This window comes from Salmo salar, chromosome ssa23, assembly GCF_905237065.1.
Source record: "Salmo salar chromosome ssa23, Ssal_v3.1, whole genome shotgun sequence".
NCBI classification, from domain to species: domain Eukaryota; kingdom Metazoa; phylum Chordata; class Actinopteri; order Salmoniformes; family Salmonidae; genus Salmo; species Salmo salar.
The window spans coordinates 46,184,223-46,208,309 of record NC_059464.1 but is presented as its reverse complement, the minus strand read 5'-3'; the positions used below and the strand labels follow the sequence as shown (position 1 = coordinate 46,208,309).

General features: G+C 45.7%; 2 protein-coding genes across 2 annotated transcripts in view; both read right to left on the bottom strand.

The window, feature by feature from the left end:
- The window catches only part of epx (eosinophil peroxidase), a 29,391-nt gene extending 18,650 nt beyond the window's left edge, over positions 1 to 10,741 (bottom strand). The window contains exons 1-6 of the mRNA XM_045706413.1: positions 10,666 to 10,741; positions 10,473 to 10,563; positions 9,996 to 10,171; positions 8,243 to 8,375; positions 7,230 to 7,359; positions 3,650 to 3,856 (exon numbers count right to left, since the gene is read on the bottom strand). Coding sequence (XP_045562369.1) covers positions 3,650 to 3,856; positions 7,230 to 7,359; positions 8,243 to 8,375; positions 9,996 to 10,035 — 510 coding nt within the window. The 5' untranslated portion in view covers positions 10,036 to 10,171; positions 10,473 to 10,563; positions 10,666 to 10,741. The remainder of the gene's footprint in view (positions 1 to 3,649; positions 3,857 to 7,229; positions 7,360 to 8,242; positions 8,376 to 9,995; positions 10,172 to 10,472; positions 10,564 to 10,665) is intronic.
- A 4,631-nt stretch (positions 10,742 to 15,372) lies between these two features.
- hps5 (HPS5 biogenesis of lysosomal organelles complex 2 subunit 2) overlaps positions 15,373 to 24,087 on the bottom strand; it is a 56,806-nt gene continuing 48,091 nt past the window's right edge. The window contains exons 17-21 of the mRNA XM_014170327.2: positions 23,553 to 23,702; positions 23,070 to 23,303; positions 17,912 to 18,018; positions 17,285 to 17,678; positions 15,373 to 16,100 (exon numbers count right to left, since the gene is read on the bottom strand). Of these exons, the coding sequence (XP_014025802.2) occupies positions 16,040 to 16,100; positions 17,285 to 17,678; positions 17,912 to 18,018; positions 23,070 to 23,303; positions 23,553 to 23,702 (946 nt within the window). The 3' untranslated portion in view covers positions 15,373 to 16,039. The remainder of the gene's footprint in view (positions 16,101 to 17,284; positions 17,679 to 17,911; positions 18,019 to 23,069; positions 23,304 to 23,552; positions 23,703 to 24,087) is intronic.

The following is a 24,087-nucleotide window of genomic DNA, read 5'->3' as shown; positions in this document are numbered from 1 at the left end:
GGTTCAAAATGTACAAAATGAGGACCTGGGGGAAAATAGGGGGGAGGGCCATGCTTTTTCAATTTCAGTCAGGGGGCAGGATTTAGTGTGGTTTTAGGGAGGGCCATATAATTTGCAATTGATGAAATGTCTATATTTCCGTGATTTAGTTTCTTAGTAGCCATTATATGGATGTCTTCCCAATGCCGACCCTCATCTCTGAATCTCCGCTGGGTGCGCAACATCAGTTGTGCCTATAGGATATTAATAAATGTGGTCTCAATCAAATGATCCCATACTTTATTTTAATAATAACAACAATATGTTTCGTTGCCCATGATGAAGCTATTCATCAGAGTTATTGACGTCACAAATAAGCCAGATTCAAGTAGCTTACATTGTGGTGCTGAGACTTAAAGCGGCAGAAGCTGCACAATCAAACAGAAATGGACAGCTCACGGGTCTGACAGGAGGCAAATTCATTTCAACCGTCTTCATTTTAATTTGACTTTACTAACAACAAGAGGGCTTTGTGTTGCAGCCTATTTCTTCCTATTTAAGAATAGGAGGTAGGCCTGCCTACCTGTTTAACAGACGACATTATAGGCATATTATAGGCTATAGGCTGCTATATCCATAGATTTTGTCGGTCAGTTCTTCCACCCACCATGCACTCTTTAAATAGCTTACCGCCGTGTCAGTTAATGGCTTGGTGTGTTAAGTTAAAATCAGAACTCAAATTGACGGGGTATGTGAGGATATGCCATAGGCCTGCCTACCTTTGTGTTAAAGAAAATGGCAAAAAGCATCGATCTACCCTTTGTTAGCTTAAGATTTGATGAAAATAAAATGGATCCAGTACTTTAGTCTGTGAAACAAGCTGTAAAAAAAAGGCGGGAAAGATGTGACTCCGATGAATGTAAGAATATCATTGGTTTGTCTCTATGACATTCAGAGGCTGAGCTACAACCTTCTATAGTCGAGAAGACAACCATTTTACTTTGATTGCGAAGTAATCTAATTCTGTCGCTATCATTTTTGTAATATGGAAGATGTTTTAAACCCAGACAACTTTTAGGTGAAACACTTGTGACCCACTGAGCACAGATGTAAATTCAACATCTATTCCACATTGGTTCAACATCATTTTCATTTAAATGTTGGGTTAAAGCCATGGAAGAGTAGCAGCAGGGTAAAAGCTTACATTTCTTTTTGTTTTGGGTAGGTAGACCTACTCAGTCTAGGCTGGAAAAGTAGGCCTATGAGAAGATGAATGCATAGGCATTTCTCTCTGTCCATTATTAGCTGGTAATTAGTGTAGTGAAAAAGATCCTGCAAGGGTCTCCAGTCATGTAAACTTATGTAGAATTGCATGAAATGAAATGTGTTTATAAAAGGCTACTTGTACTCGGACCCGCAAATACAAAATGGTAGATTCATGCAGTGCCTTTATTATAAAAGGAGATCTTTCCCCGCTACTCTTGTCCATGGTGCTCTCTGAACCGACAACCTTCTGGCCCACAGCCCTGCCCCTTGCCCGCTATAGAACGATGAACAGTTTCTAAATAAAGTACACACCCCTACATTTACTTTGTTTACAAACATTGAAGAAAAACAAGTTTATATTTCAGGGTTCTGATGGAGTGTGACAGTTGAACTAAACTCATGAGGCATTTATTTATTTAAGTTCTATTCTTCAACAATCAATGGGCATGGTGTTTGCAACGCCAGGGTTGTGGGTTCGATTCCCACGGGGGACCGGTACGGAGAGAAAATGTATGCATTCACTACTGTATGTCGCTCTGGATAAGAGCGTCTGCTAAATGACTAAAATGTAAAATGTATGTAGCAATTGCAGACCGCCCCATAAAACGGAATCATTGTTACAGAATTAAAAGCAGAACCTGCTAGTAGAGCACAGCGCTTGTTAAGAACAGTGCCAGCAAAGCTAATTTCTAAATCTAAGAGTGTTGGGAGGGGAAAGTGGGTTAGCATTAGCAGGGGAAAGTGGGTTAGCATTAGGAGGGGAAAGTGGGTTAGCATTAGCAGGGGAAAGTGGGTTAGCATTAGGAGGGGAAAGTGGGTTAGCATTAGGAGGGGAAGGTGGGTTAGCATTAGGAGGGGAAGGTGGGTTAGCATTAGGAGGGGAAAGTGGGTTAGCATTAGGAGGGGAAGGTGGGTTAGCATTAGGAGGGGAAAGTGGGTTAGCATTAGGAGGGGAAGGTGGGTTAGCATTAGGAGGGGAAGGTGGGTTAGCATTAGGAGGGGAAAGTGGCTTAGCATTAGGAGGGGAAGGTGGGTTAGCATTAGGAGGGGAAAGTGGGTTAGCATTAGGAGGGGAAGGTGGGTTAGCATTAGGAGGGGAAGGTGGGTTAGCATTAGGAGGGGAAGGTGGGTTAGCATTAGGAGGGGAAAGTGGGTTAGCATTAGGAGGGGAAGGTGGGTTAGCATTAGGAGGGGAAAGTGGGTTAGCATTAGGAGGGGAAGGTGGGTTAGCATTAGGAGGGGAAGGTGGGTTAGCATTAGGAGGGGAAAGTGGGTTAGCATTAGGAGGGGAAGGTGGGTTAGCATTAGGAGGGGAAGGTGGGTTAGCATTAGGAGGGGAAAGTGGGTTAGCATTAGGAGGGGAAGGTGGGTTAGCATTAGGAGGGGAAAGTGGGTTAGCATTAGGAGGGGAAAGTGGGTTAGCATTAGGAGGGGAAAGTGGGTTAGCATTAGGAGGGGAAGGTGGGTTAGCATTAGGAGGGGAAATCAAAGGAATATGGACTGCAGTGATAAGAGAAGATGGATAGTAAAAACAGACCAGTGTGAGAAAGAACAGAGTAAAAACAGACGAGCGGGAGAAAGAAGGAGCAGAAACAGAACCAGCTGGGTCACATGACAAGGCGGGGCAGGTGTACTTCACCTGTAAAGGGAAGCAGGGAAGATGTAATAGGAAAAGAATTGCATTTATATAGCGCTTGGCTTTTCCACCAGGTGCTCAAAGCACTTTCCATAGTAAGGGAGAGGTGCACCTGCTTCATGGCTTTTGTCAGTCTGTATCCTGTTGCTCTGTTCTGGACGTGTCTCTGTTCTGGACTTGTCTGTGTCTCTGTTGATCTGTTCTGGACGTGTCTCTGTTCTGGACTTGTCTGTGTCTCTGTGTCTCTGTGTCTCTGTTCTGGACTTGTCTGTGTCTCTGTGTCTGTGTCTCTGTTCTGGACTTGTCTGTGTCTCTGTGTCTGTGTCTCTGTGTCTCTGTTAATCTGTTCTGGACTTGTCTGTGTCTCTGTGTCTCTGTTCTGGACTTGTCTGTGTCTCTGTGTCTGTGTCTCTGTTCTGGACTTGTCTGTGTCTCTGTGTCTCTGTTGCTCTGTTCTGGACTTGTCTGTGTCTCTGTGTCTGTGTCTCTGTGTCTCTGTTAATCTGTTCTGGACTTGTCTCCTGCTGATTTGTTATTTATTTTTAAATTATTGCATTGTTTTTGTAAAATGTGTTAAGACCTTAACTACACTTTCAATAAATTGTGATTGATTTGATTTGACCTGTAGCTCTATAGGGAAGCAGGGAATGCCTCACCTGTATAGGGAAGCAGGGAGTGCCTCACCTGTATAGGGAAGCAGGGAGTGCCTCACCTGTATAGGGAAGCAGGGAGTGCCTCACCTGTATAGGGAAGCAGGGAGTGCCTCACCTGTATAGGGAAGCAGGGAGTGTCCCGGCTGCATGTGCGGGTGCAGTCGGCCCCGGTCCTGAAGGCAGCTGTGCTGGGACTCTGAGGGGTCAGAGCGAAGTCATGGTCGATCCACTGACCCCATTCAACCAGCAGGTGGGACAGAGATGAGTCCAGAGAGATGTTCTCATTGTGGGTGTAGAGAACGTCCTGGGATACCAGGCGCACCTGGAGGGAGGTGGGAGGAGAGGAGGAGAGAGTGAGAAGGGTGAGGTTATTACAGTGAGTTTGGTTTTACAGCTGACGTAGAGTAAAATGACAGAGCAAACATTCCGTGTTGAACAGAGGCTTATGATGAGGCTTATGATGGCTCAGGTCAACAGCAGTGCACTATATAGGGATACTGTAGCCAGAGATAGGATAGGACTCTTACCAGTGCAGGGTGTAGTAGATAGGATAGAACTCTTACCTGGGGGCAGGGTGTAGTAGATAGGATAGGACTCTTACCTGGGGACAGGGTGTAGTAGATAGGATAGGACTCTTACCGGGGGCAGGGTGTAGTAGATAGGATAGGACTCTTACCTGGGGACAGGGTGTAGTAGATAGGATAGGACTCTTACCTGGGGACAGGGTGTAGTAGATAGGATAGGACTCTTACCTGGGGACAGGGTGTAGTACTTTGACCTCTTTCTCCCCTCTCTCTCCAGATGAAATCTCGCATCTTGTGACGGCCGACCGCCCAACAACCTGCCCACTTGACCCTATCCCCTCCTCTCTTCTCCAGACCATTTCCGGAGACCTTCTCCCTAACCTCACCTCGCTCATCAACTCATCCTTGACCGCTGGCTACGTCCCTTCCGTCTTCAAGAGAGCGAGAGTTGCACCCCTTCTGAAAAAACCTACACTCGATCCCTCCGATGTCAACAACTACAGACCAGTATCCCTTCTTTCTTTTCTCTCCAAAACTCTTGAGCGTGCCGTCCTTGGCCAGCTCTCTTGCTATCTCTCTCAGAATGACCTTCTTGATCCAAATCAGTCAGGTTTCAAGACTGGTCATTCAACTGAGACTGCTCTTCTGTGTGTCACGGAGGCTCTCCGCACTGCTAAAGCTAACTCTCTCTCCTCTGCTCTCATCCTTCTAGACCTATCTGCTGCCTTTGATACTGTGAACCACCAGATCCTCCTCTCCACCCTCTCCGAGTTGGGCATCTCCGGCGCGGCCCACGCTTGGATTGCGTCCTACCTGACAGGTCGCTCCTACCAGGTGGCGTGGCGAGAATCTGTCTCCGCACCACGTGCTCTCACCACTGGTGTCCCCCAGGGCTCTGTTCTAGGCCCTCTCCTATTCTCGCTATACACCAAGTCACTTGGCTCTGTCATATCCTCACATGGTCTCTCCTATCATTGCTATGCAGACGACACAAATTAATCTTCTCCTTTCCCCCTTCTGATAACCACATGGCGAATCGCATCTCTGCATGTCTGGCAGACATATCAGTGTGGATGACGGATCACCACCTCAAGCTGAACCTCGGCAAGACGGAGCTGCTTTTCCTCCCGGGGAAGGACTGCCCGTTCCATGATCTTGCCATCACGGTTGACAACTCCATTGTGTCCTCCTCCCAGAGAGCTAAGAACCTTGGCGTGACCCTGGACAACACCCTGTCGTTCTCCACTAACATCAAGGTGGTGACCCGATCCTGTAGGTTCATGCTCTACAACATTCGCAGAGTACGACCCTGCCTCACACAGGAAGCGGCGCAGGTCCTAATCCAGGCACTTGTCATCTCCCGTCTGGATTACTGCAACTCGCTGTTGGCTGGGCTCCCTGCCTGTGCCATTAAACCCCTACAACTCATCCAGAATGCCGCAGCCCGTCTGGTGTTCAACCTTCCCAAGTTCTCTCACGTCACCCCGCTCCTCCGCTTTCTCCACTGGCTTCCAGTTGAAGCTCGCATCCGCTACAAGACCATGGTGCTTGCCTACGGAGCCGTGAGGGGAACGGCACCTCCGTACCTTCAGGCTCTGATCAGTCCCTACACCCAAACGAGGGAACTGCGCTCATCCACCTCTGGCCTGCTGGCCCCCCTACCTCTGACGAAGCACAGTTCCCGCTCAGCCCAGTCAAAACTGTTCGCTGCTCTGGCACCCCTATGGTGGAACAAGCTCCCTCACAACGCCAGGACAGTGGAGTCAATCACCACCTTCCGGAGACACCTGAAACCCCACCTCTTTAAGGAATACCTAGGATAGGATAAAGTAATCCTTCTACCCCCCCCCTAAAAGATTTAGATGCACTATTGTAAAGTGGTTGTTCCACTGGATATCATAAGGTGAATGCACCAATTTGTAAGTCGCTCTGGATAAGAGCGTCTGCTAAATGACTTAAATGTAAATGTACATAGGATAGGACTCTTACCTGGGGCAGGGTGTAGTAGATAGGATAGGACTCTTACCTGGGGACAGGGTGTAGTAGATAGGATAGGACTCTTACCTGAGGACAGGGTGTAGTAGATAGGATAGGACTCTTACCTGGGGCAGGGTGTAGTAGATAGGATAGAACTCTTACCAGTGCAGGGTGTAGTAGATAGGATAGGACTCTTACCTGGGGCAGGGTGTAGTAGATAGGATAGGACTCTTACCAGTGGCAGGGTGTAGTTATAGGATAGGACTCTTACTGGGGGCAGGGTGTAGTAGTTAGGATAGGACTCTTACTGGGGGCAGGGTGTAGTAGTTAGGATAGGACTCTTACTGGGGGCAGGGTGTAGTAGATAGGATAGGACTCTTACCGGGGGCAGGGTGTAGTAGATAGGATAGGACTCTTACTTGGGGCAGGGTGTAGTAGATAGGATAGGACTCTTACCTGGGGCAGGGTGTAGTAGATAGGATAGAACTCTTACCAGTGCAGGGTGTAGTAGATAGGATAGGACTCTTACCTGGGGCAGGGTGTAGTAGATAGGATAGGACTCTTACCAGTGGCAGGGTGTAGTTATAGGATAGGACTCTTACTGGGGGCAGGGTGTAGTAGTTAGGATAGGACTCTTACTGGGGGCAGGGTGTAGTAGTTAGGATAGGACTCTTACCGGGGGCAGGGTGTAGTAGATAGGATAGGACTCTTACTTGGGGCAGGGTGTAGTAGATAGGATAGGACTCTTACTTGGGGCAGGATGTAGTAGATAGGATAGGACTCTTACCGGGGGCAGGGTGTAGTAGATAGGATAGGACTCTTACCGGGGGCAGGGTGTAGTAGATAGGATAGGACTCTTACCGGGGGCAGGGTGTAGTAGATAGGATAGGACTCTTACCTAGGGCAGGGTGTAGTAGATAGGATAGGACTCTTACCGGGTGCAGGGTCTAGTAGAAAGGATAGGACTCTTACCTGGGGCAGGGTGTAGTAGATAGGATAGGACTCTTACCGGGGGCAGGGTGTAGTAGATAGGATAGGACTCTTACCGGGGGCAGGGTGTAGTATATAGGATAGGACTCTTACCGGGGGCAGGGTGTAGTAGATAGGATAGGACTCTTACCTAGGGCAGGGTGTAGTAGATAGGATAGGACTCTTACCGGGTGCAGGGTCTAGTATATAGGATAGGACTCTTACCGGGGGCAGGGTGTAGTTATAGTAGGTGTGTTCAGGGTCCCAGCCCCTAGGGACCCCTCTGACGTCCTCGTACTCTGGGGGGAGCCAGCGGGAGTACGGGGTATTGGCTGCACCCCACTTAGGGTGCTGTCTGGAGAGGGTTGACAACATGGGTAACATACACAAACTACAAGTCATGTCAAATCAAACACTCATTTCCTTTTTACACTGTAGTTTCAATCTGAACCCTACTGGCTGGACGTTGTCTTTTCACACTGTAGTTTCAACCTGAACCCTACTGGCTGGACGTTGTCAGGCAGACAGAGCGAGAGAAAAAGAGACAAGCAGACAGCCAGAGATCTGTCACAACGTCCACAGAAGGTGGCGCCTCTCCCCGGTCGGGCGGGGCTCGGCGGTCGTCGTCGCCGGCCTACTAGCTGCCACCGATCTATGTTTCTGTGTCTTTTGGTTATGTCTGTTTAGTCTGCACCTGTTTTGTGTTAGTCATTAGTGGGGTATTTCGTTTGTCTGTTTCGTTTGGGGATTTGTGCAGGATTGTTTATTGTGTCACGCCTTTTGGGCACGTAGGGGTTTATTGCATTTTCCCATTTTACGCTGCGTGTTTTAGGCATTAGGGTTGCTGGGCTGCGTCCCGTCCTTTGGTATTTTTGGAGCTGTTCTCCTACCTTATTATTGTGCACCTTGCCTTGTTGTAGCATTTTTACAAAACTATTAAAACATGTGTTTCACGGACCTCAGTCTCCTGCGCCTGACTTCACCCCTCCTGCTATCCAAGTGTATCGTGACAAGATCAAATATAATTGTATTTGTCACATGCACCAAATACAACAGATGTAGACTTTACCGTGAAATGCTTACTTTACGAGCCCTTTCCAACAATGCAGAGTTAAAAAGTCCATAAAAAAATACAACATTTGAAACAAAAATGAGGAAATAATAACAATAAAATAACAATAATGAGGCTACATTCAAGGAGTACCGGCACTGAGTCATGACAGACAAGACAGACAGACCTGTTGTTGCACTCCCCGGTGAATGAGCGGTAGCGTTCAGATAGACAGCCAGTCTTACAGAGGGGTCTCTGCATCTCAGAGGAACAGCCTGTAGCCTGCAGTAGAACCTGCATATCCTCCTCACTCAACAGGTCTGTTGGGGGAGATTGACACACAACCCAAACCGTACTGCTGACTCAAACCATACTGTGTTTTCTGACATAGTTCCAGCAATTATGGTAACAAGGCCAACACAGCTCGGCCCGAGTCAGGTCGGCTCTGTAGTATATGTGTAATATGATAGTTCAGTACCAGGTAGACTGGACTGGGACATGGGTTAGGGTTAGGCAGTACCAGGTAGACTGTACTGGGACATGGGTTAGGGTTAGGCAGTACCAGGTAGGCTGGACTGGGACATGGGTTAGACAGTACCAGGTAGGCTGGACTGGGACATGGGTTAGGGTTAGGCAGTACCAGGTAGACTGTACTGGGACATGGGTTAGGGTTAGGCAGTACCAGGTAGACTGGACTGGGCCATGGGTTAGACAGTACCAGGTAGCTGGACTGGCATGACAGTACCAGGTAACTGGACTGGGCCATTTAGACAGTACCAGGTAGGCTGGACTGGGACATGGGTTAGGGTTAGGCAGTACCAGGTAGACTGGACTGGGACATGGGTTAGGGTTAGGCAGTACCAGGTAGACTGGACTGGGCCATGGGTTAGACAGTACCAGGTAGGCTGGACTGGGCCATGGGTTAGACAGTACCAGGTAGACTGGACTGGGCCATGGGTTAGGCAGTACCAGGTAGGCTGGACTGGGACATGGGTTAGACAGTACCAGGTAGACTGGACTGGTGGGACATGGGTTAGACAGTACCAGGTAGACTGGACTGGGCCATGGGTTAGACAGTACCAGGTAGGCTGGACTGGGACATGGGTTAGGGTTAGGCAGTACCAGGTAGACTGGACTGGGACATGGGTTAGGGTTAGGCAGTACCAGGTAGACTGGACTGGGCCATGGGTTAGACAGTACCAGGTAGGCTGGACTGGGACATGGGTTAGGGTTAGGCAGTACCAGGTAGACTGGACTGGGACATGGGTTAGGGTTAGGCAGTACCAGGTAGACTGGACTGGGCCATGGGTTAGACAGTACCAGGTAGGCTGGACTGGGCCATGGGTTAGGGTAGGCAGTACCAGGTAGACTGGACTGGGCCATGGGTTAGACAGTACCAGGTAGGCTGGACTGGGACATGGGTGAGGGTTAGACAGTACCAGGTAGGCTGGACTGGGACATGTGTTATGGGTTAGACAGTACCAGGTAGACTGGACTGGGACATGGGTTATGGGTTAGACAGTACCAGGTAGACTGGACTGGGACATGGGTTATGGGTTAGACTGTACCAGGTAGGCTGGACTGGGACATGGGTTAGGTTTAGGCAGTACCAGGTAGACTGGACTGGGACACGGGTTAGACAGTACCAGGTAGACTGGACTGGGACATGGGTTAGACAGTACCAGGTAGACTGGACTGGGACATGGGTTAGGCAGTACCAGGTAGACTGGACTGGGACATGGGTTACGCAGTACCAGGTAGACTGGACTGGGACATGGGTTAGGCAGTACCAGGTAGACTGGACTGGGACATGGGTTACGCAGTACCAGGTAGGCTGGACTGAGACATGGGTTAGGCAGTACCAGGTAGACTGGACTGGGACACGGGTTAGGCAGTACCAGGTAGACTGGACTGGGACACGGGTTAGAATTAGACAGTACCGGGTAGACTGGACTGGGCCATGGTACTGGTGTAGACCATCTCTCTGATCAGTTCCACTGTATTGTCCAGCAGCTCAGCGGCGCTGATGTGCCTCCTGGTCTGGGGGCCGATCTGTTTGAACTGGGCTAGGAGGTCACTGGGTCTCAGAGCACCCTCCGACAGAGATGTCTTCACTCTGGAAGGACAGAGGATAGTACCCATATTATCAGACAGACAGGCAAGCAGATGAACAGGCATGCAGGCAAATGGACAGGCAGGCAGATGAACAGACAGGCAGGCAGATGAACAGACAGGCAGGCAGATGAACAGACAGGCAGGCAAATGGACAGGCAGGCAGATGAACAGACAGGCAAGCAGATGAACAGACAGGCAGACCCTAATTGGTAAATAGCATTTCTCTTTTCATAGACATTAACATGGCTTTTCACAAATAATCTGAGCAATTTACTGAGGATCGTCTTCTTCTATTGGCTCACCTCTCCTTGGTGTGGGCGTAAGCAGCAGTAGTACGTTCTAAAGCCCTTTTCAGAGCCTCCTCTACCAACGTAGAGCGCAGATAGGAAACCCCTGGAGATGATGCAATACAATGAATAACCCATGGAACTCTTTATGCCTTGGAATGAGTCAAGGAGTAGTAGCCCTTTATAAACAGATGAGTTTATTACTAACCCAGAGCGTTGCGTAACAGGCAAGCAGCTGCACGCAACGTGTGTCAGGGTACGTTCCAATACTCTCACAATGCTAGCAACATGTACTCAAAGTGCTGCACCACCTGGTGGCGCGCATGTCTATTTACCTTAATAACCACATCGCAACACTTATAGTGAGTGCATATACATTTTAAGAAACAAAATGTTCCAGAAAACTCTCTCTAACCAGGTTTCTACCAGACCTTTTTATGCGCGCAAAGTACACATTTGGAGTCACGCATTGACATGTGTGGCAGCCAGCTGTGTGGTCATCCCACTACAACTCGTCGGGAAAGCTCGCAGTTTATTAAGCTACAGAATAAATAAATGATGATGAACTCCACAGAGTGGTGAAAGTGCAAGTTTGTGAGCTTGATGCTCCTTTCCAATAAATATCGAGGGTCTTATTTTGGTGACCTGAGGATCGATGCTTAACAAATACAATTATATTTAGCTTTTATCCATAATGTAGACTAGCCGAACCGCACTGCATCGGTTGTTGGCTAGAGCGAACGCGCCAAGAACCAGAGTGGGAACATTTGCTATTTAATGCAACAGTTTCGGTAGTGATAGAGTGGAAAATGCGATGGAAACACATTTTGAATTTCAGATATCTAAACATGAAAGCATGAAAACTTAAGCAGAAAATGTTTTTTTTGTGTGTGTGCAATATATATATATATTTTTTTTAATCAGCAACAAGCCCGTTTGGTCCACTGTGGATTTTGGAATATTCGCATGGAAATCTGTCACCATTTGGATGGAAACCTAGCTAATGACACTGATCAATAATAACTGATATGAAACTAGCCTTTATTATATTGGAGGACATAATCGGTTCCCAACAATCCCTTTAACTTTACAACAGATGATCAGATTATCAATTCTTGTCATAAACATGGATGACCCCCTTTTTAAAATGTCTTATAATCCCATGACAATATGAAGTGTTCTCAACAGGCCATTTAAAACACAGTACAGTGTACCTGAGTCATTGTGAGCTAGCTCAGTTGGTGAAACTTGGTGAGGTAGACAGCAGAGCAGAGCTAGAGACAGAACTAGCAGGAGACCCTACAACAACAAGACATGTAACATAAAAACAATGACATAGAGGTAGTCTGAGAACCCAGAACCACATTTTACACTCTGTCATGAGATCAACATAGAGGTAGTCTACTTTCAGCTCAACATAGAGGTAGTCTACTTTCAGATCAACATAGAGGTAGTCTACTTTCAGATCAACATTGAGGTAGTCTACTTTCATGATCAACATTGAGGTAGTCTACTTTCAGATCAACATAGAGGTAGTCTACTTTCAGATCAACATAGAGGTAGTCTGGAACCCGCCACTCTTCATGAGATCAACATAGAGGTAGTCTACTTTCAGATCAACATAGAGGTAGTCTACTTTCAGATCAACATAGAGGTAGTCTACTTTCAGACCAACATAGAGTAGTCTACTTTCAGATCAACATAGAGTAGTCTACTTTCAGATCAACATAGAGTAGTCTACTTTCAGATCAACATAGAGGTAGTCTACTTTCAGATCAACATAGAGTAGTCTACTTTCAGATCAACAGAGTAGTCTACTTTCACGTCCATTTATATTGCCTTAAAATATTGGAATGGAAAGAAGGTAAATAAGGTAGAAGGTGACATCCAGCCATATATTTAAAAAAATAATCCTTACCATGGGTGGCATGTCCATCTATCTGTTAGCGCAGGTCTCCAGAAGAAGCAGGTCAGAATTAGGCATCAACCAATGTTCATTTGAAGGTGCTGGTGATTGAAACGGCTGTGTCATTTAGTACCATACAGACTTAATAACCTAAATGCATGTTTCTGAGGCCCGAATTAATAATATGTACCTTAAAGGGTGCTGCTAAGCATTGTGAGTTGTAATCAACAGGTGTGTGGCATGGTTTGTGTGTGGCATGTCTTCCTTAAGCAGGTGAAGTTGACTCTTTTATACTCTGGCAGCACAGTCAACAGGTTTTTGTGTGTGTGTGTGTGTGTGTGTGTGTGTGTGTGTGTGTGTGTGTGTGTGTGTGTGTGTGTGTGTGTGTGTGTGTGTGTGTGTGTGTGTGTGTGTGTGTGTGTGTGTGCGTGCGTGGGTGTGTGCGTGCGTGCGTGCGTGCGTGTGTGCGTGTGTGTGGTCATTAGGAATGCCCAGAATCCACTTATCAGTGTGTCTGGTGACAACCCCTCAACATCAATGAACTCTCTGTCGGGTCTTGTTGACCAGAACCATTCGAACTCTTATTGCAATTCGAGAGCGGATAGATTCTTCTCAGCATTCAACCAGTTTGTCTATTGAGTCAATAGCTAGAATTCATCTACAGTATGTTTTGAAAAAAAAACTAAAAAACATTTACAATCCATAAAAAAATTGAGTTTCTTTATGACATGAAGAACCGCGACATTATGGAGCATTTTGTGAAAGATACCTGTATTTAAAACCATCCTCTTAAAAAGTTTCCTCAAGCACCAGTTTTTGGATTCTAATCTCTAGATTAAACTCTAGATTAAACAGAACCCTACACATCTGTCAGGTGAGGAAGGCACAAATCCAGTGCCATGTGTTCATTAGAGGCTGTACAGATCTTTTTCTCTCTCTCTGGATTCATTAACGGGGTATGAAGGACACTTGTCTTAGAGAACGACTCAACGGACCAAAGGGGCAGTGGTTTTCTTATACATCTACATGTAATAGCTATGAATCCCACTGCAAAGAATCAGAAAGCAATAATTCTAGGTGCTGATTTGACTCTTTCAAAAAAAGGCAGCTGTAATTCCAATCAGGATAAACAGCATGGAATGTAACGGTGACATCATCCATATTATTCCACAGTTTTCAATTTAAAAAAAGTCCCGTCTATCTGTTCGCCCGTCTCTCTGTTCTAAACACTGAGTGTCAGTGTCTTCAGTGGCTCTGCCCAAATGTCGAAACCTTTGAATCTGATTGTCACTAAGCCAGGGGGCTTCCAATGACATGACCAGGTGGGCAAGACAGGACCGGAGGAGATAGGAGATGAGTGAGTGGAGAGGATTATGCGACGGACTGGAGGAGAAGGAGAGATAATATGAGGACTGTTTTTGGAAGATCGAGCTCATTTTTTTTGAGGTCAATCAAATTTGTTCAATTGAAAATGTAATGTTTTATTTTTGAGACATTATTTTAGAAGGACATCAAGATACAGCAGCAACTTTTGTGTACTTTCTCTCTCCCTCGTTCCTCCTAGTTGTATCTCTTTCTCTCTCCCTCGTTCCTCCTAGTTTCATCTCTTTCTCTCTCCCTCGTTCCTCCTAGTTGTATCTCTTTCTCTCTCCCTCGTTCCTCCTAGTTCTCTTTCTCTCTCCCTCGTTCCTCCTAGTTGTCTCTTTCTCTCTCCCTCGTTCCTCCTAGTTGTCTCTTTCTCTCTCCCTCGTTCCTCCTAGTTGTCTCTTTCTCTCTCCCTCGTTCCTCCTAGTTGTCTCTTTCTCTCTCCCCGTTCCTCCTAGTTGTATCTCTTTCTCTCTCCCTCGTTCCTCCTAGTTCTCTTTCTCGTTCCTCCTAGTTGTATCTCTTTCTCTCTCCCTCGTTCCTCCTAGTTGTATCTCTTTCTCTCTCCCTCGTTCCTCCTAGTTGTATCTCTTTCTCTCCCCTCGTTCCTCCTAGTTGTCTCTTTCTCTCTCCCTCGTTCCTCCTAGTTCTCTTTCTCTCTCCCTCGTTCCTCCTAGTTGTCTCTTTCTCTCTCCCTCGTTCCTCCTAGTTGTCTCTTTCTCTCTCCCTCGTTCCTCCTAGTTGTCTCTTTCTCTCTCCCTCGTTCCTCCTAGTTGTCTCTTTCTCTCTCCCTCGTTCCTCCTAGTTGTCTCTCTTTCTCTCTCCCTCGTTCCTCCTAGTTGTCTCTTTCTCTCTCCCTCGTTCCTCCTAGTTGTATCTCTTTCTCTCCCTCCTAGTTGTATCTCTTTCTCTCTCCCTCGTTCCTCCTAGTTGTATCTTTCTCTCTCCCTCGTTCCTCCTAGTTGTATCTTTCTCTCTCCCTCGTTCCTCCTAGTTGTCTCTCTCTCTCCCTCGTTCCTCCTAGTTGTATCTCTTTCTCTCTCCCTCGTTCCTCCTAGTTGTATCTTTCTCTCTCCCTCGTTCCTCCTAGTTGTATCTCTTTCTCTCTCCCTCGTTCCTCCTAGTTGTCTCTCTTTCTCTCTCCCTCGTTCCTCCTAGTTGTCTCTCTTTCTCTCTCCCTCGTTCCTCCTAGTTGTCTCTCTCTCTCCCTCGTTCCTCCTAGTTGTATCTCTTTCTCTCTCCCTCGTTCCTCCTAGTTGTCTCTCTTTCTCTCTCCCTCGTTCCTCCTAGTTGTATCTTTCTCTCTCCCTCGTTCCTCCTAGTTGTATCTCTTTGATGTTCCAGGTGTGGATTTATCACGCACCGTTTCACGAGAAAACAAAGGCTCATTTCATTCCAGTGTTATTAATACGATCTCTAATGACAGTACTACCAACACAACAACTTTAACAACTGCAAGCCACAAGAGACACTGTGCATGTGTCGTTCATTTCTTCCACACACGGCAACATGAAAACATCCATTTATCCTGGAGGGAGTAAGCCTTTCTCCCATTTTTAAGCGTTCTTTAAATAAAGTTTGATAAAATTCTTTCAATAAAGTTCTTTAAATAAAGTTTGTAATAAAAACAGTCAGTGGATCAGATCATCATTATCATATATTTTATTATTCACATTAAATATTATATTAATAGATTAGAGCATTTCAATAAAATTATATTTTCACAATTGTCTTCAAAACAATTCATTCAGGTGCTTTCTAACCACGTTGCAGTAGTTTGATCCAAGGAGGAGATGTCGTTGATAACAAAGTCAGATATACCATCATCAGGGTTGAAAATGCATCCGAGGACCTTACAATTCAAAAACAATACTTTCAGATTATTTATAGATTAATCCCATATTTCTTCGGTAAGGCAGGGTTTTGGCAACTATAAAATAGTAACAACTTAAATACAGTGGTCTGTCTTGACTGTAACCAGGTCAACCAGAGTGGCATTCTAGAATGTTGGTGCGGAGTAGAACTCAGGAATGGTACAACATAAATTATTAGAGCCCAGTTTAAAAAGTAGTTAGTAAGCATTGTGGTCACATTAAGGGTAATTTAACTTGTTCTGGATGGCTCTGGATCAGATCAGGGCTAGGGTCAATTTCATTTCAATGTGGATAACTGGAATTTAAATTTCCGTTTAACTGCCTGAATTGGAAATGGAATTGACCCTAACATTGCTCCCCATAGCAGTTGTCCGTAATAGTTGTTCTAAATGGCGTTGGTTGAGGACCCGCTAGGCGCGTTGGTTGGTGTTGTCTCGCTAAGCATGCTGGGACCAGAGGAAGCGATCACAGCGCTCCAGCATGGTCTGGATCAGAGCCCTGGGGTAGACAGGAAAAAGAGAGGAACATTAGTATCATATGTGTTTTTTGTATAACCTTGTGTTGTCTAGGGGATGATTGTTATATCAATCAATGACATTGTTTTTTTAACTAGCTGATCATAGTCCCTGGTATCTTGTATCATAGTCCCTGGTATCTGGTATCACAGTCCTTGGTATCTGTTATCATAGTCCCTGGTATCACAGTCCCTGGTATCTGTTATCATAGTCCCTGGTATCATAGTCCCTGGTATCTGGTATCATAGTCCCTGGTATCATGGTCCCTGGTATCATAGTCCCTGGTATCTGGTATCATAGCCCCTGGTATCATAGTCCCTGGTATCTGGTATCATAGCCCCTGGTATCATAGTCCCTGGTATCTGGTATCATAGTCCCTGGTATCACAGTCCCTGGTATCTGGTATCATAGTCCCTGGTATCATAGTCTCTGGTATCATAGCCCCTGGTATCATAGCCCCTGGTATCATAATCCCTGGTATCTGGTATCATAGCCCCTGGTATCATAGCCCCTGGTATCATAGTCCCTGGTATCTGGTATCATAGCCCCTGGTATCATAGTCCCTGGTATCATAGTCCCTGGTATCTGGTATCATAGCCCCTGGTATCTGGTATCATAGTCCCTGGTATCATAGTCCCTGGTATCTGGTATCATAGTCCCTGGTATCATAGTCCCTGGTATCTGTTATCATAGTCCCTGGTATCATAGTCCCTGGTATCATAGTCCCTGGTATCTGGTATCATAGTCCCTGGTATCACAGTCCCTGGTATCTGTTATCATAGTCCCTGGTATCATAGTCCCTGGTATCTGGTATCATAGTCCCTGTTATCTGGTATCATAGCCCCTGGTATCATAGTCCCTGGTATCTGGTATCATAGTCCCTGGTATCATAGTCCCTGTTCTCTGGTATCATAGTCCCTGGTATCTGGTATCATAGTCCCTGGTATCATAGTCCCTGGTATCATAGTCCCTGGTATCTGGTATCATAGCCCCTGGTATCATAGTCCCTGGTATCATAGTCCCTGGTATCATAGTCCCTGGTATGGTATCATAGTCCCTGGTATCATAGTCCCTGGTATCTGGTATCATAGTCCCTGGTATCATAGTCCCTGGTACCTGGTATCACAGTCCCTGGTATCACAGTCCCTGGTATGATCCATCACCCACCTCTGTCTCTTCTCAGCCACACGGAGCAGCTCACAGACCAGGGTGGAGTGTGGCCCCAGCTCCATGTCCGACTGCATCCCCACCTCCTGTAGGGCCCCAAGGGCCCGGTCGGGGCCCACAGCCCGGGCCAGACGCAAGACCAGGTTCTCTGGAGTCACCTCTGTCTGGATATGGTCAGCTGCAGAGCCACCGTTGGTCAGGCTGGGGCTGGTCCCGTTGGAGGCTAGGGCCAGGGAGAGGGCGGGAGCCGAGGAGGGGGTGGGAGCCGGGGAGGGGGCCGGGAGGGGAGGGGAGGGAGCCGGGGTTGGGATATGGTCAGACGGTCTGCTGTTACTACACTGCTGAGACAGCTGGAGAAGCATCTTCCACTCATCCATGGTCTGAGGCACCATGCCTGAGAATCACACAAGAAGAGAGTTAAAGACATAGCGAGAGAGAGAGACAGAGAGAGACAGACACAGAGACAGAGACAGAGACAGAGACAGAGAGAGAGAGAGAGAGAGAGAGAGAGAAATAAGAGCATTCAGGGTTGTGATCATGTAGACCAAATATTTACTAAACCGTAGTAGTAGTACATTGAGAGGCTAATCCCTTCTTAATTCAAATGATTACTATGAGAGTCATTACCACTGGGTTCCTCCAGCAGACTCATGTCATCCAGTCTACAGATGGTAGAGAAAGCCTCTGTACGACGCTGGAGCTCACAGCACAGGTACACATAGCCAGTCCAGTACCTGCACAGAGAACAGTCATTTTAACAGTGCTAACAGCACAGGTACACATAGAAAAACATTAGCCTGCATTAATGGTGACACGATATCGCCCCCTTCTGGTAGAAATCAGGTAATGTCTCTTCACCCATGATCAGTATTTAAGTACATCTCACACACGTTCAAAAGTTTGGGGTCACATAGAAATGTCCTTGAAAGATAAGCAACTTTTTTGTCCATTAAAAATATCATCAAATTGATCAGAAATACAGTGTAGACATTGTTAATGTTGTAAATGACTATTGGTGCTGGAAACGGCAGATTTTTTATGGAATATCTACATAGGCGTACAGAGGCCCATTATCAGCAACCATCACTCCTGTGTTCCAATGGCATGTTGTGTTAGCTAATCCAAGTTTATCATTTTAAAAGGCTAATTTATCATTAGAAAACCCTTTTGCAATTATGTTAGCACAGCTGAAAACTGTTGTTCTGATTAAAGCAGCAATAAAACTGGCCTTCTTTAGACTTGTTGCGTATCTGGAGCATCAGCATTTGTGGGTTCGATTACAGGCTCAAAATGGCTAGAAACAAATACCTTTATTCTGAAACTCATCAGTCTATTCTTGTTCTAAGAAATGAAGGCTATTCCATGCGAGAAATTGCCAAGAAACTATAGATCTCGTACAACGCTGTGTACTACTCCCTTCACAGAACAGCGCAAACTGGCTCTAACCAGAATAGAAAGAGTGGGAGGCCCCGGTGCACAACTGAGCAAGAGGACAAGTACATTAGAGTGTCTTGTTTGAGAAACAACCGCCTCACAAGTCCTCAACTGGCAGCTTCATTAAATAGTACCCACAAAACACCAGTCTCAAAGTCAACGGTGAAGAGGCGACTCCAGGATGCTGGCCTTCTAGGCAGAGTTGAAAAAGCCATATCTCAGACTGGCCAATAAAAAGAAAAGATTAAGATGGGCAAAAGAACACAGACATTGGACAGAGGAAGATTGGAAAAAAGTGTTATGGATAGACTAATCTAAGTTTGAGGTGTTCAATCCCAAAGAAGAAGCATCTGACTCATTGAAGAAGAACTCCTCGTCCAATTCAAGGTGAATAATCCCAGTTCTGACGTCCAGAAGCTCTTTTTGGTCATAAGAGACGGTAGCAGAAACATTATGTACAAAACGAGTTACGAACAATGTGAAAAAACAAACAAAATAGCCCGGGTTGGTTAAGAGCCGATAATTCTAAATTAATCACCAGCAAAGCACCCCCACATCATCACACTTCCTCCTCCATGCTTCACGGTGGGAACCACACATGGAGAGATCATCCGTTCACCTATTCTGCGTCTCACAAAGACACGGCGGTTGGAACCAAAAATCTCAAATTTGGGCTCGTCAGACCAAAGGACAGATTTCTACTGGTCTAATGTCCATTTCTCATGTTTCTTGGCCCAAGCAAGACCCGTATTCTTATTGGTATCCTTTAGTAGTAGTTTCTTTGCAGAAATTCGTCCATGAAGGCCTGATTCACGCAGTCTACTCTGAACAGTTGATGTTGAGATGCGTCTGTTACTTGAACTCTGTGAAGCATGTATTTGGGCTGCAATTTACCCCCTGTAAATCTAATGAACTTATCCTCTGCAGAAGAGGTAACTCTGGGTCATCCTTTCCTGTGGCCGCCCTCATGAGTGCCAGTTTCATCATAGCGCTTGATGAAACTTTAAATGTTCTTACAATTTTCCAGATTGACTGACTTTCATATCTTAAAGTAATGATGGACTGTCTTTTCTCTTTGTTTATTTGAGCTGTTGAAGCTGGTTGAGAGAATGCCAAGAGTGTGCAAAGATGTCATCAAGGCAAAGGGTGGCTACTTTGAAGAATCTCAAATATGACATATATTTTGATTTGTTTAACACTTTTTGGGTTACTACATGATTCCATATGTGTTATTTCATAGTTTTGATGTCTTCACTATTATTATACAATGTAGAATGAGTAGGTGTGTCCAAACTTTCGACTGGTACTGTGTGTGTGTGTGTGTGTAATATATATATATATATATATATATATATACATACAGTTGACATCGGAAGTTTACATACACTTAGGTTGGAGTCATTAAAACTCGTTTTTCAACCACTCCACAAATTTCTTGTTAACAAACTATAGTTTTGGCAAGTCGGTTAGGACATCTACTTTGTGCATGACACAAGTCATTTTTCCAACAATTGTTTACAGACAGATTATTTCACTTAATCACAATTCCAGTGGGTCAGAAGTTACATACACTAAGTTGACTGTGCCTTTAAACAGCTTGGAAAATTCCAGAAAATGATGTCATGGCTTTAGAAGTTTCTGATAGGCTAATTGACATAATTTGAATCAATTGGAGGTGTACCTGTGGATGTATTTCAAGGCCTACCTTCAGACTCAGTGCCTCTTTGCTTGACATCATGGGAAAATCAAAAGAAATCAGCCAAAACCTCAGAAAGAAAATGGTATACTTCCACAAGTCTGGTTCATCCTTGGGAGCAATTTCCAAACGCCTGAAGGTACCACGTTCATCTGTACAAACAATAGTATGCAAGTATAAACACCATGGGACCACGCAGCCGTCATACCGCTCAGGAAGGAGACTCCTTCTGTCTCCTAGAGATGAACGTACTTTGGTGCAAAAAGTGCAAATCAATCCCAGAACAACAGCAAAGGACCTTCTGGTAGGCCTGATCACCGACGAGACAGCCTATAGGGAGGAGGTCAGAGACCTGGCCGGGTGGTGCCAGAATAACAACCTATCCCTCAACGTAACCAAGACTAAGGAGATGTTTGTGGACTACAGGAAAAGGAGGACCGAGCACGTCCCCATTCTCATCGACGGGGCCTGTAGTGGAGCAGGTTGAGAGCTTCAAGATCCTTGGTGTCCACATCAACAACAAACTAGAATGGTCCAAACACACCAAGACAGTCGTGAAGAGGGCACGACAAAGCCTATTCCCCCTCAGAAAAGAAAAATATTTGGCATGAGTCCTGAGATACTCAAAAGGTTCTACAGCTGCAACATCGAGAGCATCCTGACCGGTTGCATCACTGCCTGGTACGGCAATTGCTCAGTCTCCGACCGCAAGGCACTTCAGAGGGTAGTGCGTACGGCCCAGTATATCACTGAGGCTAAACTGCCTGCCATCCAGGACCTCTACACCAGGCGGTGTCAGAGGAAGGCCCTGAAAATTGTCAAAGACACCAGCCACCCCAGTCATAGACTGTTCTCTCTACTACCGCATGGCAAGCGGTACCAGAGTGCCAAGTCTAGGACAAAAAGGCTTCTCAACAGTTTTTAGCCCCAAGCCATAAGACTCCTGAACTCATAAGACTCCCGGACTATTTGCATCGTGTGCCCCCCCCCTCTCTGTTTATCTTATATGCATAGTCACTTTAACTATACATTCATGTACATACTACCTCAATTGGCCCGACCAACCAGTGCTCCCGCACATTGGCTAACCGGGCTATCTGCATTGTGTCCCACCACCCGCCAACCTCTCTTTTTACGCTACTGCTACTCACTGTTCATCATATATGCATAGTCACTTTAACCATATCTACATGTACATACTACCTCAATCAGCCTGACTAACCGGTGTCTGCATGTAGCCTCGCTACTTTTATAGCCTCACTACTGTATATAGCCTGTCTTTTTACTGTTGTTTTATTTCTTTACTTACCTATTGTTCATCTAATACCTTTTTTGCACTATTGGTTAGAGCCTGTAAGTAAGCATTTCACTAAGGTCTACACCTGTTGTATTCGGCGCACGTGACATATGAACTTTGATTTGATATGCTGGAGGAAACAGGTACAAAAGTATCTATATCCACAGTAAAACGAGTCCTATATTGACAAACTGAAAGGTCGCTTAGCAAGGAAGAAGCCACTGCTCCAAAACCGCCATAAAAAAAGCCAGACTGCGGTTTGCAACTGCACATGGGGACAAAGATCGTACTTTTTGGAGAAATGTCCTCTGGTCTGATGAAACAAAAATAGAACTGTTTGGTCATAATGACCATCATTATGTTTGGAGGAAAAAGGGGGATGCTTGCAAGCTGAAGAACACCCTCCCAACCATGAAGCACGCGGGTGGCAGCATCATGTTGTCGGGGTGCTTTGCTGCAGGAGGGACTGGTGCACTTCACAAAATAGATGGCATGATGAGGGAGGATAATTATGTGGATATATTGAAGCAACATCTCAAGACATCAGCCAGAAAGTTAAAGCTTGGTCGCAAATGGGTCTTCCAAAAGGACAATGACCCCAAGCATACTTCCAAAGTGGTGGCAAAATGGCTTAAGGACAACAAAGTCAAGGTATTGGAGTGGCCATCACAAAGCCCTGACCTCAATCCTATAGACAATTTGTGGGCAGAACTGAAAAAGCGTGTGCGAGCAAGGAGGCCTAGAAACCTGACTCAGTTACACCAGCTCTGTCAGGAGGAATGGTCCAAAATTCACCCAACTTATTGTGGGAAGCTTGTGGAAGGCTACCCGAAACGTTTGACCCAAGTTAAACAATTTAAAGGCAATGCTAGCAAATACTAATTGAGTGTATGTAAACTTCTGACCCACTGGGAATGTGATGAAAGAAATAAATGCTGAAATAAATAATTCTCTCTACTATTATTCTGACATTTCACATTCTTAAAATAAAGTGGTGATCCTAACTGACCTAAGACAGGGAATTTTTACTAGGATTAAATGTCAGGAATTGTGAAAAACTGAGTTTAAATGTATTTGGCTAAGGTGTATGTAAACTTCCGACTTCAACTGTGTGTGTGTGTGTATGTATGCATTTAGTCATTTTTACATTTTAGTCATTTGGCAGACGCTCTTATCCAGAGCGACTTACAGTAGTGAATGCATACATTTCATACTTTTATTTATTTTTGTATTTATTTTTTGTACTGGCCCCCCGTGGGAATCGAACGCACAACCCTGGCGTTGCAAACACCATGCTCTACCAACTGAGCCACAGGGAAGACTATATATATATATATATAAAAAAAAATAGTCTTTACCCGTGGCTCCTGCATGTCTCAGCCATCTTCTGTTTGGAGGCCAGGTCAGCTGGAAGGCGGATCAGGAGGGATAGGAGACGACCATAACCCCAGCTGAAGAAATGGGAGTGCCATCTCGGTTGTCCGTCTGTGGTCAGTGTGTCGCTCTTTTGAGGTGCATCGTGGGTAAGGGCCAGCTCCAGCCAATCCTGTCGCAGAGTCTCTGGTTGGAGGAGGGACCCAAGGAACGACAGTCTAAGGGAGAGAAACAGAACAGCATGGTGTTCATTAGGTACCAAACTGAAGAATGTAGTGAAGCACAGAGGGATAACCTGGATTTGAGTAGTTTCTGTTGCAAAACGTTATAAAATGTTTTCCGCTGTGTACCCTAATGAACACGACCTAGATGTATTCATATTGAGGGCTGTGATACATTCATTAACTCTTTAAATGGAGAGAAAGATCTATAAAAACATTGTACTTCATGGTTTAGTGTAAACCTACCTTTGTTCCTCGGCCCATGATTGGACAAGGTTGTCTAGGTAAGCCAGGAAGTGGCTATGTTTGGCCATGGCTGTGATGTCCGAGGGGAGGATTGTGGGATAGAACTGGGTGAAGGAGCGAACTGCTAACTCTCCGTGCTTCTCATACAACCTACACAAAAGAGGAGAGGAAGGAGGAGAGGAAGGAGGGGAGGAAGGAGGAGAGGAAGGAGATTTAGAGAAGGTTATCATGAGCTAGAGACGAGTCAGACAGACATTATGATGATCAGGAGGCCCTCCTGCTGTGTTCCGGTCGAATTGAACCCATTTACAAGTTCTCTCTGAAAAATGTAGTTCATTTAATCTGATTGTCATAAGGTTCCATGACTTTGCCCACACAGGGCATCTGAACACATATACACAACATACATGTTGATGATTTTCATTACATTTAGGGTGTTTTATTTAACTTTTGTACACCTGTGGTGTTCTCGGTCAAAAATGACCGGTCATTAGAAATAAATGGGTGAGAGTACAATTAGTATATAACATTTTGT